At 36.7% G+C, this 17,439-nt stretch overlaps 3 protein-coding genes across 3 annotated transcripts in view; 1 reads left to right on the top strand and 2 right to left on the bottom strand.

Annotated features, from left to right (window-relative positions):
- Nucleotides 1-2,421, top strand: part of LOC116844096 (TBC1 domain family member whacked) — a 2,526-nt gene extending 105 nt beyond the window's left edge. The window contains exons 2-4 of the mRNA XM_032815222.1: nucleotides 132-699; nucleotides 996-1,265; nucleotides 1,808-2,421. Of these exons, the coding sequence (XP_032671113.1) occupies nucleotides 132-699; nucleotides 996-1,265; nucleotides 1,808-1,921 (952 nt within the window). The 3' untranslated portion in view covers nucleotides 1,922-2,421. The remainder of the gene's footprint in view (nucleotides 1-131; nucleotides 700-995; nucleotides 1,266-1,807) is intronic.
- LOC116844121 lies at nucleotides 2,192-7,234 on the bottom strand. Its single transcript, XM_032815275.1, has 4 exons — nucleotides 6,455-7,234; nucleotides 5,548-5,948; nucleotides 4,303-4,656; nucleotides 2,192-3,035 (listed from the first exon to the last, which is right to left on the bottom strand). Exons 2-4 carry the CDS (start codon nucleotides 5,917-5,919, stop codon nucleotides 2,760-2,762), a joined length of 1,002 nt encoding a protein of 333 aa, XP_032671166.1. The 5' UTR covers nucleotides 5,920-5,948; nucleotides 6,455-7,234; the 3' UTR covers nucleotides 2,192-2,759.
- A 319-nt stretch (nucleotides 7,235-7,553) lies between these two features.
- On the bottom strand, nucleotides 7,554-9,202 carry LOC116844143. Its single transcript, XM_032815308.1, has one exon. The coding sequence runs from the start codon at nucleotides 9,040-9,042 to the stop codon at nucleotides 7,768-7,770; it is 1,275 nt and encodes a 424-aa protein (XP_032671199.1). The 5' UTR covers nucleotides 9,043-9,202; the 3' UTR covers nucleotides 7,554-7,767.
- Between the last annotated feature and the right edge of the window lie 8,237 nt (nucleotides 9,203-17,439).

Below are 17,439 nucleotides of genomic sequence, written 5' to 3'. Positions count from 1 at the left end.
TGATATATATATATATATATATATATATATATATATATATATATATATATATATATATACTGATTAAAATTTATATCAATTATACAAATAAAGACAAATTATTTTGATGACATAACTATGATCAATTGCAGGAAGCAAGCTGTACCACCCGATGTAATACTACGAAGAGAAAGAAAATGGATACAGATGTTGAACAACTGGAACATTTTCATGACTACCAATTATCGCAAGGTTCGTGAGAGATGCCGCAAAGGTATACCGCCTTCCGTAAGACTGCGCGCTTGGTTAAACCTCTGTGGCGGTCAACTGTTGATGAATGAGAACCCGAATCTATATGAAGAACTCATTAAGAGGTCTGGCGACCCGAAGTATATAGAAGACATCAAGAAGGATCTTCATCGTCAGTTCCCTCACCATGAAATGTTTGTCGAGAATGCACCCGGCCAGCAGGAACTATTCCAAGTGCTGAAGGCATATTCCATTTTGAACAGCAAAGTGGGCTACTGCCAAGCCCAAGCGCCCATCGCTGCGTTCCTGCTGATGCACATGCCAGCGGTACAAGCGTTCTGGTGCCTTGTAGCGATATGCGACAAGTATCTCGTCGGTTACTACAGTCAAGGCATGGAAACATTGCTGCGCGACGGGGATATTCTGTTCGCCCTTCTGAAGAGAGTCTCGCCCGTTGCATACAAACATCTAGTTAGTACAAACGAATGTAATTATTGCAGTGCAATTGAATCTCGCTCATTCTAGATATCTTCACATTTTATGTCGAAACGCTTTATTGTAATCTTACTGTCTCGTTTAGATAAATATCATTATATATATATATAATTGTAATATCAGTAAATAGTTTTTGTTTCTCGAGAAAACAAGAATTTCGGAATAGTCTTTTTTCAGTGGTTTTACGGAAATGAGTGTCAAATCTAATTATATCATCGTATACTAATTAAGCAATTTAGTAAAAATATTTATATTGCTGTTTACTGTTTCAGAAAAAACAAAAAATGGATCCGATCTTGTACATGACCGAATGGTTCTTGTGCGTTTACACACGAACGTTACCGTGGGAAAGTATTTTGCGTGTATGGGACATGTTTCTTTGCGAAGGCGTGAAAGTTATCTTCAAAGTCGGTCTCGTATTATTGAAAAGTAGTTTGGGTCGTTCGTCGCTTACCAAACGTTGTCCAACGACATACGAAACTCTCCAAGTTCTAAGAAATCCACCTCAGCATATCATGGAGGAAGAGGCGTTGGTTTATCAGGTAAACATATCTTCTAACCTAGATATAATTAGCACACAGTAGAGATGTATAGTAAAATGTGTAACTTAAAAAATTAACAAAGTTGAGAATTAAATTAATATTTTTATTAAATTTAATATATGATATAATTAAAAGTTCTTATACATTCCGAAATTATACAGCGATTTTCATTAAAGTTGTAGTAATAGATAACAATTTTGTTTGTACACAACAATGTACTGTGCAAATAGTAAGCTGTAGTTAATGTAGTTAGACAGAAATATGGAGCAAGTTATTTCAATTCAATGCTGCGGATTTAAAAATTGAGATTAAACAACGAGGGTTTTAAGTACAAATTTAAAAAATTGAATTAAATTAATATTGTAATTAAATCTGATCTGTGATTTAATTGAATATCATAAAAATTTCACATATTTTAAAGTTATATAAAAAGAATTATCATTAAATTAAGATTGTAGTAAAAGATGACAATGTTGATTTAATAAAAATTTTGCATATACACAAATAATCCGTTTATACATACTTGTAATTCGATATTGCAGATCCAGAGGTTGAATTTGAGCGAGGAAGATTTCGAGTACGAACATCAAAGACAACTATTGAGAAGGAAGGCGGCGGATCAAGCGGCTCTTTCTACTGCCAATCGAACTGACTGACGATTAAATAATTAGACAGAAACATGGAGCGAATTATACCCTTATACGTATACTGTCCCAAAGTGTGCCTTCCCTTTCGTTCTTCTGACACTGCGTAGATCCTACAATTTAAACGTTCACAGTTGTCTCGCGCTACAGAGATGGAAGATCTAACGAAAAAACGTGTAGGTACGTACACTTGCAAGCTAGAAAAAGTAGTTTTCGTACACCTCGCGCACACATACTCACATACGTACACATCCACATTCCTTGAGCAGTAGGAGTACATTATTTATCTCAACTTCCTTTATTACAATATAGTACGCGTACTATAAGAGAAAGCACAATATTTATAGACTTATAGTACTATTTAACGGTATTTTCTCATCGATATATTTCTAGTTAGCGATAATGACCCTCGTGGCTACATTATCGATATTTATGTACAAAAATTTATCGCATTTTTAAATAAAATATAATATATGATAATGTTACTACAAATAAATATTATCTTTCGTTAACGTCGATCTCTTGTATTAATCCTTATTGATCGCGTTTGGATGTAACGTAACTGAACGGAGTCCAGACACTCTTCCCTCTCGTACTCATTTTTATATCCGTTATAGTACACGTATACTTAAATTCCCGACGCAATATTAGTATACTTCAGCTTCTTTTCATCTTACAATATCACTTATTTATTATATACATCGAATGTCTTTTATTGCGCGTAATTTCTCTTTCCTGCGGTTGGTCGTAAAATATTATTTTCTCATGAATTTTAACGTATGCATTAATTCGCAGATATTTTCTGACACTAGCGTAAAAATGCAGGGTATAATATTGATTTTGCACATTGTCATGTACGAGAGCTAGCTGTGTTAAAGTTCTCCAATATGTTACGTTTGTCTATGGCATTCGTTACGAAGGCAGTCAAACGCTGGAAATCGTCGTCGGCTACGCGCGCGTTAAAAAGCTCGAAATGTGGCAGTTTCGGCAGGAAGAGCACGCCCATCATGAACAGAAGCGCCATGCTGATGAAGGTGCCGATTGCTACAAAGAGCGGATTCGTGAGCTGCTTTTGAGTGTTTTCCGGGTTCTCTATGTTTTCCGTAGCCGCGTATATTGGACCAATCTGCGAAAAAGAACACCAAATTTCCGTTTATGCGATCTCTACATTTCAAACTTCATACTCTATAGAAGTTTCATTTGATGTAGTAACGAGTTTAGAATATTATAAGAGGTAAAACGACTTTCACTCGATTTTTTCCTTTACAATTGCATTTTATATAAATATATTTGTATAAAAATAACAAGATTAAATATGAATTTCAAATAAATTTCTATAACATCACGTTTGCACACAGTGAGATTTCCTCTTTTCAGTAGTGTTTCTAAAATGCTTGTGTTTCTAAATGCTAGTGTATTTAAAATGCTTCTTAATTCTTTCAGTTTCTCAAATTGCTCAAAGAATCTCACTACGTGCAGAGCAAAATCGCGGAGAATCTGTGGCGATCGTACGTGTCGATATTTTTCAACACGCGTCGAAAGGTGCATCGATATCGCGCGGATTCCGCACGACATCCTCATGGCGCACACTGTATGCTTTTTTGCATAGGATCCGTTGCGCCAAGAAAAAATCGTAGCTCGCAACTAACGGACGGCGCAGCAACGGGTTTTACGTGGTGAGTAAACGAGAAATGGAAATAATCCAGACGGTAACTTACTCGATAAATTACGGTAAATTACTCGTAAATTTTGGAAAGCTGGTAAAATAGTAATTTAGAAAAAATTACAAAAAAATTTTAGTATAAAACTTCAAAGTATTATCTAGCTTTTAGGATGATTAAGACACTTTATTTAACTCATATTTTTCTAAGATACTTATAAAGATAAGATACTTTGATACTGATATACTATATATTACATATTACATATAGTAGAGAGAGAGTTAGAAAACTAGATACATAATAACTAAATACTATATACATAATAACTAAAAAAAAATTTTTTAAGTTTCAATCTATATTTTTTATCTTACAAGTTTAAAACATTTTCATTTATTACTTGCTCGTTTCAGCAACTAAATTATGGCATATATATAATTGAAAATTTTTAATAGTATTTAAAAAAATAAGAACTTTAGTATTCTCGAAGGATTGTATAAATAGTTTCCTTTCTTTCATCTGAGAGACATTTCAGAGATTATCAGATGTACACTTGATAAGAATATAAGAAGAATGTTGTTTTAACTTATATATTAGTGCGGAAAACATGAATGTTTATGCATGGAACTATCAAAAGCAATGAATTTTGTCAAAAATTACCACCTTATCATAATCTTAGTAAGCTTTGAATCTGTGACTGTAATTTTATATCTCTTAAACGAGACTGTCGCTTACCATGGCGGCCTGGTGATCTCTCTGCAACTCGGACGCGAAGTTCTTCAGCGGGAAGAAGTAGTAGTTGTACATCGGGTATTTAAGCGGCAGTCGCAGGTGAGTGCTGACTTGCGGTGCGTTGCCTCCGCCCGCGGCGTTCAACGCTTGTGCCAACGACGACAGGCTGATCGCTGACCCTCTTTCCAGGGCTTTCTTATACAATGCCGCGAGTTCCGCTCGTGTAAACGACAACGGCTGCTGCGGCTGCTGTTGCTGTTGCACCTTGGGATAATTCGCGGCGGCGGCAGCGGCAGCGGCGGCGGCGGCGGCAGCGGAAGCGGCGGCAGCGGAAGCGGCGGCTGGTGGCTCGCGTACCTGCAAAGTTTTTCCTGTTTATTATTTTCTCCTACTTGTTACGTATACTTGGTCAATCGAAAAGTTTATTTTTCGAATTTATTAACACTACAACATGTATTATCGATATGGCTTGATGTTACATTATGTAATGTCAATACATGAAGAGAATTTTATAGTAAAAAGAACTATAAAGTCTTAATAATACAGCAATACACAGTAGATCAACATTCTGCAATAATTGACTATTCTTTAATTTCGTACTTATATGCTATTTATATTTTAGGAACTGAAGTGCTATTAAAAATATGTGCTGTGTTCTTAGAGAAATTGCGATGTTTCTTAGCAAGATGGATCTTGCCGACATTTTGTTCCTGCACTATTAGAAACACAGTAAAGTTCAGAAGAATTTATATGAAAAAAAGACTAATATTTTCTGCGTGTAGAGATACAATTTGATATTATATCAGTGTTACAATTGCGCATTCCACTACAACGATGTAACTGTTCCATACAACACATGTTGTATTACATTTAAGTTGTTGAGTAGAAAATTATTCTTATAAATAATATATATATTATAATATATTATTATATATTATTGAGTAGAACATTCGTATAGTATCGCTGTTGGTTGATGTTTAGCTTGGGTAGCTCGAGTTATCGCGGAATATCGATCTTTTTTTGATGCAAAAGGTTCGCCAAATGAAATAGAAAACAATATTATCCAATCTTAAGGAATTGATAATCTTTATGAATAAAATAGACAACATTGGTATTATTTTCGACATTTAAAGGAGACTTCCCTTTTCCTTTTGATACCTAAACTTCCTGCATAAATTTCATAGAAGACAAATCTCTCGCACCAATCTTAATACTTTTGTCCATCAGATTCCGTCGTGTATTACATACCGCGTAATATTGAGCTATATTGTTCGAGGCTGACTGAGCTACATCCGCGTGTTCGACAGGTAGACTCGCAGTGGACTTCTGTATATTCGGATGGGAGTGTTGATAGGCATTGTTGGTGCTGAGTTTGCGATACGTATTGTACTGAGCGCGATCGTTCTGATAACCCGCGTGGTAATCGAGGTTCATCGACAGGCGATCGTGCATCGCCAAGTTGGACGGCACATTTAATTCCTGAAGCTCGATCATCGCTTTCTGAAGATACTCGCCGCTCGACTCGGCGCCGCATGAACGAGCGCTAGCGATGATTAATGACATTAACACGAGGAGTCGCGACGGCTCGTCTCTTCCCCTCGATTTCCGCGATGAATTCATGTCGAGTCGCTTTTGTGGACCATTAACATCTGCCGAAGAGAAAGATCATTTGTCACTTAGATTGTTGATCGTTAACTTTGATCTCTGTCGGTCGCAACATTATTTCCCAGTCTGAATGTCGATATTCGCGAAGTGTGTTTGAGTAATATTATGCGAAAAATCGGAATATCGTTATTTGCAAAATATATTCAAGTAATACTATAATGTTACTTAAAAGTACACAGAGTTTTGTGTGTTTTGTTACGATTTTAATTAACAGATCTGTGTGTATCGAGCTGTTTATGCAGTTTTCTCAATCTCTTTGAGTTTCAGCAGTCTAGATAAATGCCACAGCATGCATGATATTCGAGTACTGCGAATAATCGATTGCTTGAGATGCTTTATTGAAGTAGACGGACTATTTTCAATGTTTGCGTCTGCTATCGTACACAAAGTGTTGCAAATGCTATTCTCTTATTAGTATTTCTTTACTAGAAGAAGAATTACTAGAAGAAGATATTTCTTTTGGTAAGAAGAAATCTCTAAGAAGTCTTACGTATTTGTTAACAAATCTTGTAGCACCCGTGACGCTGACAACGCAGTCAAGACACATTTTCACTGCGGAGGATTACACTTTATATTCGATAAATTGCACCGTTGAGTCACTTGACATCCTTTACAAGGCTCAGCCTTGAATGCAGGCGAACATACTTCTTAATTTACTGTATGTCCGCATTCTCGCGCATAGTGTGTTAAATTTTATTCACTTTGTAGAATCGTGTTTATAAGATGCCGTCGGAGACGTTATTCTTCTTCTTCTTTACTCTCATGATATCTCTCTGATTACTTGATATAATTTCTAATTGGAGATGATTCTAATTGGAGTTGATAATTTCTAATTGGAGTTAGATTCGTACAGAACACATTGCGGATTGACGTTACATCGACAGCAAGCGAATCATTCGTTAACAGTTACACGTTTATATCTTTCATGCCGTTATAATTCCCGAAGACAACACGAAGGCGAGAACGAAACTTCTCCTGAACGGGGGAGCAACGACACATCGTCGGAATTAATTTACAATTCATTCACACCGACAAACGAGACGAGCCGCGCGTGCTCCGGCATGCGTGTACATAGCCGCCCCTGATAATCAAAGGGTTAAATAAATCGACCCGTGTCACACAGTTCGCAAGCGCGCACGACAAGCCGCGTCTGCTGTCGCGAAGGGATACGTTGCGATCGGATCGAAGACGCGGAAAACTCGCGTGCCCGATCGAGGTGAATCGCCGAGCGGGTTTACGGAGGTACTACCGTGAATGGACTGAATTAGCTTCCTTCATCGGTGTGCACATTCCCCACCATATATATTCGGCGAATTCCCGCGATCGTAATCGTCCAGGCGAATGCGGATACTACAGCGATGTGAAAATTATTAGAATAATTTTCATTTCTTTATTAATTTTCTTTAATTATTTTTTCCAATAAATGTCTGAATTCAGGAAATATTATTACCGATATTCTCCTTATACGTTCAAAATGATCATAGATTTGTGTTACATATTGTGGGACTAAATTATATAAATTATAATAATAAATAATATGTATGTATATATATATTTATATGATTTATTGTTATAATTTCCTATACATGTAATTCTCTTTATTCATAATAATTAAGATATATGCATTACAGCATGGACATTCTTTATTAAAAACATAACTTATTCACGGAGACAATCTTATCTAACAATTTATACATAATTTTGTATTCTATGTTTACAATGATTACCAAAGTGATATTACGATTCTACACGGGAACTTCAAAAGTTTTTCAGAGAGCAACAATAAATTACAATTTATTATAATTACAATTTCTCATAGATACTTAAATACTTATTACGATAAGACACATCGTTGCTCTCAAAGTCTCTGTATGGTCTGTGGGAACTAAACATATTTTCGCCATGATATACAAGCTTTGAAGATGAAAATAGAATTTTTTTTATTTTATTTACGTTTTGATTGGCTTGAAGTTTCGACTTTGCGGTTAAAAGCAACGGACAATCTTGATTCTTTATTTTTAAAATCGTGTTCTCCAATTTTTCCCAATCACTGAGATTTGTTTGAAATCCTACAATTAAATATGGTCGCGTATACTTCTTACTGTTCGCATAATCATAATATAACATGCGATGAGTTTCAAAATTAAAGGTTTTGTGTTTTATACATCTCTCAGGACAGACTTCGATATTATTATAATCTGTACACAATACCGGTCCTATTAAAATAATTTTCAGATGGTTTATCTTAGGCAAAAGATGTAGGAGAAGTTCCCAAGCTGCCAAATATTCTCTGTCGACGAAATTTGCAGCTATTATATGAATAACATAACACGAATATGGATAAAGAAAATGTATTTTCTGCATCCCATAGTATGTGGTCAGCGGTCCTGACACGTAATCAGAATAAAAATAAGCTAGAACATTCTTGCTAAAGATACCGTTGATATATTGTTTCGGACAAACATATTGTTCAATAAATGTATCCATGTTGACAACAGGCTTATCCTCATTGGGAAACTCGACGAATTTCATCTTATTATTTGAAAAGAACGCTAGTTCGAAATCTATCTGGAAACACAACATCAGCTCGCTGCAACTGTGATGTTTCCCCAAGCGATCAATATGCTTAGGGCAATAGTTGACGGAATAGCACCTCTTGCAAGTGTGGATGTTCATCTGTTTATGACAAATAAAACACGATTTTGTCAACGTGATCATTTGCACTTCGTACGGCTTCAAGTCACGTTGCAATTGTAGACTGATTAAATTTAGAAATTCTTTTCTCATCTCGATCCATTGCTCCAAGTATAATTTTAAATGTATCCAGAATTTTGAATGGCTTTTAAAGAGCTTTCGCAAAACCTCGCAGATCTGCATATGAGACGCATAGTCACGCAGTCTGTGATCCATGTTACAGTAAGTGATCATGAAGCAATCATCACACGTCATGAATTTGCCATTATCCTTCTTCTTACAATAGTGACACACATTCGGATAGAAGAAGTTGTTATAGGAAGGATACTTATTATAAAAAGGAAAATCTTCATAAAATTTCTCCAGTTGATGCGACGCGTACATGTCGATACTTGAGCGTGATCGCTGATATGTGTGTGTGTATGTTGTTTGTAACACTAATTTAGAAGTAATGCACGCGGAATCTCTTAGCGGAAATAACAAAATTCTCTATGTACAGTTCAGATATACACTTAACGACTATTCAGAGAACACTAATAGAATATTTACAAATTTTTCTGCGTGTCTCAGGAATTGTTGACAGACTCAATTGTATCGGAATGTATTACGAATTATTTATATCACGAGTTATCAACGTATTATCAACGTATTACAATTATTAACAATTATAATTTAATAAATAATGATCATAATTAATAATAATCATAATAAGTTGAAATAAATTATATTATTTAGTTCATTATAATGAGTGATTAATTATGATTATTAACAAGTATTTCAGGAAATACCTTAAAATGTTTCAAATTGTCCCTTTCCCTGAGTAAAAATAATTTATTCGTTACCGTTAATAATATATATGTGTTCTTGTAAAAGTGAATAATGCATGAAGCCAAATCCCTCGAATTTCGATTCGAGTCTGTTCGCGATAACAATCCCTTCGCCGGCCTACTTGTGAATCGTATTCCGGTGTCGTCAGTATTTTATTCGGCACGATGTAACGCGTGGGTAATGTAACGGATGTACTCGAAACCCCCGGGACCTAAATCGTATGATCCGTGACGGTCCACATTCGGCGGTCGTCATTCAGCAATGCCCAATAATAAGTGTAATTTCTTTTATAAAATCTATATTGTCCACGTGAGATCCGTTCGATTGTTGAGTCTGAAACATTTACTATATGGATACTATTTACTATAAGGATTTAGCTATATTTTTTCAACATCAATCCGTCTACCGGGACCTCATACCGATTATGACCGGCGAGAGTCTCTCATTAGAGGATCGTTTTTTTGACGTCTGTTGCGACACAAATGAACTTCGCGGAATTTAAGAGAAATTAGCTCTTCTCTCTTAATATCTTGTTCGGGCTTCTGGCTACTCGTCGCGAAACTCTTGATTGATGGCGTCAGAAGTGAGAAAACACATGTTCAAAATTATAGAAAAATTAAAAAATATATCCATAAGGTGTATGAAATAACTCAAACACTTTTGTCTTGTTCTAGCTATCAACAAATATCTGTAACATGAAATCCTTACAGAGATATCACATATTCCTGAAACGTTTTTAAAATGTTTTTTAAGATTTATGCTCTAAAAGGAGATACTGAATATAGTACATTTAGTGTATTATATTTTGTGCTGTTGCTCACAGCACAACGTGTTTAAAATATGCTTGATTTATATTAGTACGCCATAATTTTAATAAAATTATTTGCTTCTTATTAGTACAATGATTCCGGATCAATTGCGTTCTCTCTCATTATCACCTGAAAGTAAAAAGATATAAGTAAGACTTCTATTTACTGTCTCTTAATATTTTGATCATGAAATAGGAAGTAAAGTAGAATCTTCGTTTTTTCAGAATAACGTCCTGTGAGAAGTTTCACAAGATTCCTACGATAAACCTAATTAAAAAAAATAAAAAGGTCGATTGAAAGATAGATTAATAATTTTTGTCAGATTACGAATTGCTCCGAAAGTCTCGGTATCTCGACCTCCAAATTCACCTCACAATTCAAATATAATTCTTGTTAGAATTAGAACAGAAATTTCGAGACAATTAGTTTCTAGTTTGTTGCCCGACAGGTATGAGCACGTCCCAGACGTTCAATTACGTACGTTGTAGTGATACAAGGATGCGGAGAGTGCAATTAATTAAGGCCACACACACAGAGGAAGGGGGGGATTCGCTTAATTTTGCGGAGAAAGGAGATCCTCCAGGCGTCTCGCCAACCTCGTTGCAACGCGAGCCGACGGGCGAATTTACTTTTGGAATTTCCGAATGTATTCCGGAGGCGAACCCGATTCGCCCGGCGAATCCTCATCGGCCGTGTCGAACTGCTAGTCGCACCTCGCTGCGCCAGGTAAACGGAAATCGTCTCCTTGTATATAGCGTGATCAATGAAGTCAAGAGAGGACCTAGAAACTAAAATAATTTCGGCATAATAATGATAATAAAAATAATGATGACAACTACAACGTTATAATTATCATTCATAATTAATGTTATATTTATTATCATTATTGGCAAAAGGTTGTTGCAAAAGGTACGTTGTGTTTGTTAAATAAAGTATAGTAAACGAAATAATACAATTTCGAAGGATTAATCATTCTGACGAATAAAATGGATGAGACATTGGCACGATATTTCTTCAAACATTTAAGATCTTTTGTCGCGGAACTTTTCACTGATGACGCCAGAAGTGAAAAAAACGCATGCCCAAAATTCTCGCGTGTCTTTCTGACTAAAAGGATATTTATGTGAAAGAAGACTTAAGAGCGCTTGAGGGTACTTGGAAAATAATTTAATAAAAGAATGATAAATCTACGCCAACCGAGAGAATATATAATGATTTATAATAATAATATTAATAATAATTTTATTATTTAGCATCTGATATCGTAGGCGGAAGAAAGTATACCTTGACGCTTCTTGAGCGTCGCTTTTTTGTCATTTATTTACGTTCGTTTGCTTCGTTGAATTCCGGACTCGACTCGAGATATTCCTGTTTCGACATCTGCGATTGCTTTATTTTTATATGCGATTGCTTGATTTTTATTTGTCGCGAAGATGAAAAAGAATCGTAGGTAGGAAGCACCGACGACAAAACGTTACGTTGCGGAATCGCGGTTCGCCGATCGACCGATGCGGGCCGTTAGACGACAGCCATCCGTTGTTTAGCTGTAATTATTATTGTTAAGAAGAATCTTCCGCCTCTTTGCATGAACTAGAAATCGCGACTCGCTTGCTGCACGAATGCAATACACGGGGAGAGGAGAGGAGGGTTGCCTTCTCTATTTCTTTTCCATAAGTGATTACACATGCAATCCCATTGGCTTTATTATAATTATTAACAAGTATTTCAGAAAATCCTGCGAAATCCGAATACCGACCCAATAAGCAAAAATTATTAATAAAACGTTATTGCAACGATGTTTAGTAACATGTTTTCTAATACGCAGTTTTTAACGTTTATCGCGAAATATACAATGCCCAAAAACGTGAAGCACATTTGACCAAAAAGCAATATTCAACAAACTTAAGTCTATACATTGACACTAGAGAGTTATAGTTTTGGAAGAGTAAATTTCTTTCAAGAATCGCAACATTGATGACACAGAAATGATTCAGTTCACCGCCTTAAATCGCCCGCTATCTTATCCGTTATTCAAAGTGCGTGTACAAAAATTGCATTTATGTAAATTTGATCTTACTTACGGTTGCGGAGTTCCTCAAATAAGGTTCCTGGAAATGTCGTGCAGGTAACTGCGATCCTCCAGAAAAAGGGGCTGCACACGAGGCGCTTTAGTGTAGACAGTGAACCGTTGGTTAATTATTGGTAACGATACCCATGACCGTTAGAAGGTTATCTGTCGGGACCTTGCTAGAATAAAGTGTTGCATTATAAAGCGGCACATCCTCCAGAGCGAAAAAAGTCATTGTTATTTTCTGCTTGACAAACAGAAGTTCTCCGTTTTAGAAATTCACCCGGAAGAAGAAAGTATGAAAAACAAAAAGAAATAGGGCAATTTCCTTTCTTTTATTTAACATAGTACTTTTGAATGGAAATTTCAGTTGCACAAATATTTTATGTTTAGAGATAATTTTTTCTTTAACTTCACAGCTGTGCAAGACAATATCTCTATTAATATGTATTGAAAATATAAAAGTTTGACACGTTTGCTGCAAAAATAATTAAAAAAAGCAATTTTCCTCCTTAAAGGAATTTCTAAGAAATTTCTTTTACGGACCATCTACTTTCAAGAAGAACATCCGATTACACGCGCTATACCTAGGCAGAACAGAAAATCGCGATGACATCGAAATGACGAGAAGTTGGTCGAATCATGACGTCAAATGACTCAAGGCGAAAAGTGAGTTTTTATAGTCATTCCCTCGTCGTTTCGACATTATGATAATTTTCTGTTCTACTTCATCCGAATCATCCCGTGTCACGCGTAAAAAGGTGAGGAAGTAGAACAGAAGTAGAATAGAAATTCACAATGACGAGAAAATTATCTAGTTGTGATTGAAAAGTGAGTTTTTCAGTCACTTTCTTATCATTTTTATATCAATTTGACGTCATCGTGATTTTTTCTTTTACCTAAGGAACTTAGTCAAGAAGAGAACGAGAGAGGGAGAGAAAGGGAGAGGGACAAAAAGACAGATAGAGAGACAGAGAGAGAGAGAGAGACGAGATTCGTACGGTTTGTTATTGTGTCATGTATTTCCTTTCACATCGAGTGCACTGTATTACCGATATCGCTTTACAACTTTTCATACAAAAAGAATGATTCGATGATGAGCGCCGTGTCGCAGGCCCTCGCAGCGGGCATTCGCGCGGTGGCTTTTCGGCGCCCGGGAGCCGGATATTCTCCTCGAACGGCGGAATTCCGCAGCGCGGTTGTGCGTGTATCCAGACCTGGTACCTTCTCCGTTCCCTCGATCCCGATGTCGTGCTCACGCCAGTCGCTAACTCGATCGCCCTCTTATCAGTACACCCGTGCCTCGCGGGACACCGGTGCCTCCCCGGATCCCTTCCCGTTCCTTCCCTTCCCTTCCTCCATGTTAAATATATCATACAAAAATCTAAGACTATATATGCAAACGTGTCCTCTTAATCGTATCCTCAGTTATCATGTACGAACGTAATGTTAATGTGATACACGACGGCGCACCCCTGCCGCCATTGTTGCGCTCTCATGCGCGGGCCGTCTCTCCTCTTATCCGTCAATTTACAAAATTCGAGCCTACATCGACAGTCGACGAACACGGAAACGGCGGTGCTGGCGAGACGCGCGTTTCGGATTTTTGCGAGCTCGTCGTCGAGTCAGATGCGTTTTCATGTCCGCGCGCGCGGATCAAGACGCGACAGAAATCAGGAACTCGACCGATCTTATCATCGGTTCTAAGAATCTGTCACGGATTTCTATATAGCACCCTAGATCGTTGACACGCTATAGTTTGATGGATACAGACTGAGATGAAGTCAAGACGCCATATGCAAGGAGCTCACACGTACGATGCTTCGTGGACAAATGTTAATGTGAGGATCAGGTCGGCACATTTCGGTAATATTTTTATTTATTAAAATTTTATAAAATACGTACATATAATTAGTTTTTGTTTCATTTGTACAGCATATTCTGGCACGATATTAAAAATATCGAACACGTCAAATAAATCTGTAGTTCGCGATTGCACATCTGGTTGCACATCTGGTTGCGGAACTTTTTCAATAACTTTACTATGTACTATTAATAATTGTTTTATATATGATTAAAGGATACTTTATATGTATATATAATTATTTATATATTTATGTTGAAATATATATACGTATAATGCAAGTAATAAATATTTTTCTAATCACATATCCTACATTGAAAGATTTCAGACAAGTTCTAAAAAGTGCTATAATTCGGTCATATCGATTTTGGACTCCTTACAAATGGCTGCCAACCACTCTCCTTAGCCATTAGCTTTATTTCTTAGCTGCGTCCCGATATTAATTGTCAGTACTGAAAATCTATAGTTTATGTCACGTATATTGTAAATTTTCAGTACTGGCAGTGAATATCGGAACGCAGTCCTAGCTTTCAGAGCTAGCCAGTCTAGGGCAATATATAGAAGTCTGTGGAATCTACAGTCTGAAAATAGAGACGGTGACGACTGGTGTATCGCGTCTTGATGCACTTGTCGCTCTTTCAAGACCGATTTGAGCATCGACGCCCATGTTTGTGCATCGAGTGACTGTTTGCTATTTTTATTTCTTTTTCGCGTGTAACCGCCGTCTCCTTACAGATCTCTTAAATACATAGCACACGTTACGCATACGTCCTGACAGGCCACGCTCTCCTTTGTCATTCGCGCAACACGTTCCAGTCGTGACGGTGTGCACCTCTAATGTACACCTTGAGAAATTATCACTCGCAAGGGAACGCCTTAAATCAGGAAAGAAACGTCGATTAGGCTCTCGAGCCTCTCGTGTAGTTAATCTTCGCAAGAAATGTTAGAGAAAAAGTAACTTCAGACAGATTTTATTTATTCCTAAAGGATGACTTCGCTTTTCGTCAGCAAAATTGATTAACTTTGCTCATAGAGATGTTTCTTTCTCTTCGATTATATCCGGGTGAAAATACACACAGAAAGTATTATCACAAGCGTTAAAACAAATAAAAAAAGAGGATAGTAATTTTTTTTATGTAACAATAAAAGTACGTAGTAATCATACATAAGCGATTTGCATATTTGAGGTACTCCCTCGTGTTAATTAGTTAGTGATAACGCAGGAAAGGCGGCAAGAAGTGTCACTCTACGCTATATAGCGCGGCCTCAATTTTATTTAAGGAAATAGAGTTATCTCTCGATGGAGTTCATCTCAATTAGAGTTAGTGGCTGCTGCGTAAATGAGTTTCCTTATCGCATAGATCTATAAACGAATATATCTTCTTTTTTCTTCCTTTTATCTCGTTCTACTTCCTCATGAACTTTTGCCGCGAGGAAACTTTAACGCAACTTAAATCAAATCTCTACTTTGAAAATGATTTTTGGTATCTTTGAGATCTTCTTTGTCGGAATTGTGAAAAAAAAATATAAATTCAACGTAAAAATATAAGTGTAAAGAAAATTAAAAAACGAAAAATATAAAGAATATTAAAAAACGAAAAAACAAAAAATTACATTTAACTGACGACTCTTCTTCGGGAAGAAATGTCGAATTGCAAGTGGCGCGAATATAGCGCGGTGTGACGAGGATCACATTCGTTTATCGCCTTTTCCATCCCCTCGCGCTTGTAGGCCTGGTATTGTTACAAGTAATTTTACACGCATGCGACTTTAATGGGAACTTCAGTATCGAGACTTTTTTTATTAATTATTACCAGAGCTTGTCGCTAAATAGCTGAGCATATATTATCGAACCTCATCGCAGGTATGTGTATGTAAGTGTGAATAATTTGCTCCACTCTTCCTGGCCGCGAACGGTCCGGTAGACCTCATTAGACACCCGTCCTGAGTTAAGGTTTCTTAATTGTTAGATGAACTTCCTTTTCGCATATCAGAAAAGATTAATTCAGGTTGTCCATTTTATGTGAATTTCGAAACGCCTTTTGTCTTATTCAATGGAAGAATTCTCCTGTCGCTAGAGAATAAATAAGTAGATTCTGAATATAGATTCTTATAAGTTTTTTGAAAATTTATAAGTAACTTCTTAAGAACATCCAAATAGAGGCTACACATAGCATCTTTAAATAGTCGCACTACTTACTCTGCTAATGTCACATTCATGTTATATTCAAAGCATATACTCGGAAAGGAGGCTCATCTAACAACACTGCTCCTGAGTACTCGCCATAAACATGTTGAATCGTGACGTCAGAGGTGAGAAATGATCCACATGCTCAAAATTTTGACGTGCCATTCAATAAAAAAATATTTGAATGAAAGAAGTCTTTGGATCGCTTGAACATGATTGCAAAATGCTCTGAAAATTACCTTTTTCCCTTGACAGTCAAGAAACAACCGTAAAATAAATGTGACAAAATTATAAGATAGATTGAAGAAAGAGAAAGATTGCATGTCGTTAAATTTACGTTAGCTTATTAATTTAATTAAAGGTTAGAGTTAATAACTGTTGTATAAATAACTTTCCTCTTATCGCATAGATCTATAAACGTATATACCTTCCTTCTTCTCTACATATCTTGTTTTACTGTTTCGTGACTTTTTATCGAGAAGGAACATTGGCGTGACTTCAGTCAAATGTCTATTTTGGAAATGCAACTTTTGATATCTTAATTAATTTTACGGCTATTTACTGTATCAAGGGACAATAATAGTTCTTGAAGCATTTTGCCGGCATATTCCAACGGTCTGAATTGTTTCTTCATTCGGCTATCTTTTTATTTAAAAATAACATGCAAAAATTTTAGGCATGCTTCTTCTCGCTCCTGACGTCACCGCGAGGGACCAGGAGCCTCAAGCAAACCATCGCCTCTCCGTTCGTGGACGAGCAGCTACGTTCCGTTCTCCTTTCGAATGTAAAAATGTTCAATGTAAAAATAGAGTTACATTTAGAGCGACAGTCGACGCGCGGGACCTGTTCGACCCCGGTAAGAGTGCGCGTGCGCGTGCGCGTGTCCAGGAAGGATCGCGCGCGCGCAATCGTCCGATTTATCAAGAAATTATCACGCGGAACATGCTAATTAGTAGGCGATTAGTATGTATTTCAGATGGGTGTGTGTGTGTGTGTATTCGGATCTTACCGAGTGTGCAACGTG

This window comes from Odontomachus brunneus, unplaced genomic scaffold (genome assembly GCF_010583005.1).
Source record: "Odontomachus brunneus isolate Ranch 3 - 2012 unplaced genomic scaffold, Obru_v1 Obru_scaffold_039, whole genome shotgun sequence".
Lineage (NCBI taxonomy): Eukaryota > Metazoa > Arthropoda > Insecta > Hymenoptera > Formicidae > Odontomachus > Odontomachus brunneus.
The sequence above is the reverse complement of the archived record's forward strand: the minus strand, read 5'-3'. Positions and strand labels throughout refer to the sequence as shown.

What these genes read in the sequence shown, in the direction of transcription:
- LOC116844143 (XM_032815308.1), bottom strand. Translation starts at nt 9,042, where the DNA reads ATGTACGCGTCGCATCAACTGGAGAAATTTTATGAAGATTTTCCTTTT.
- LOC116844121 (XM_032815275.1), bottom strand. Translation starts at nt 5,919, where the DNA reads ATGAATTCATCGCGGAAATCGAGGGGAAGAGACGAGCCGTCGCGACTC. An exon ending in ATATAGCTCAATATTACGCG is followed by an intron (nt 4,657 to 5,547) that starts GTATGTAATACA and finishes AAAACTTTGCAG; the next exon opens with GTACGCGAGCCACCAGCCGC. An exon ending in GAGATCACCAGGCCGCCATG is followed by an intron (nt 3,036 to 4,302) that starts GTAAGCGACAGT and finishes TCTTTTTCGCAG; the next exon opens with ATTGGTCCAATATACGCGGC.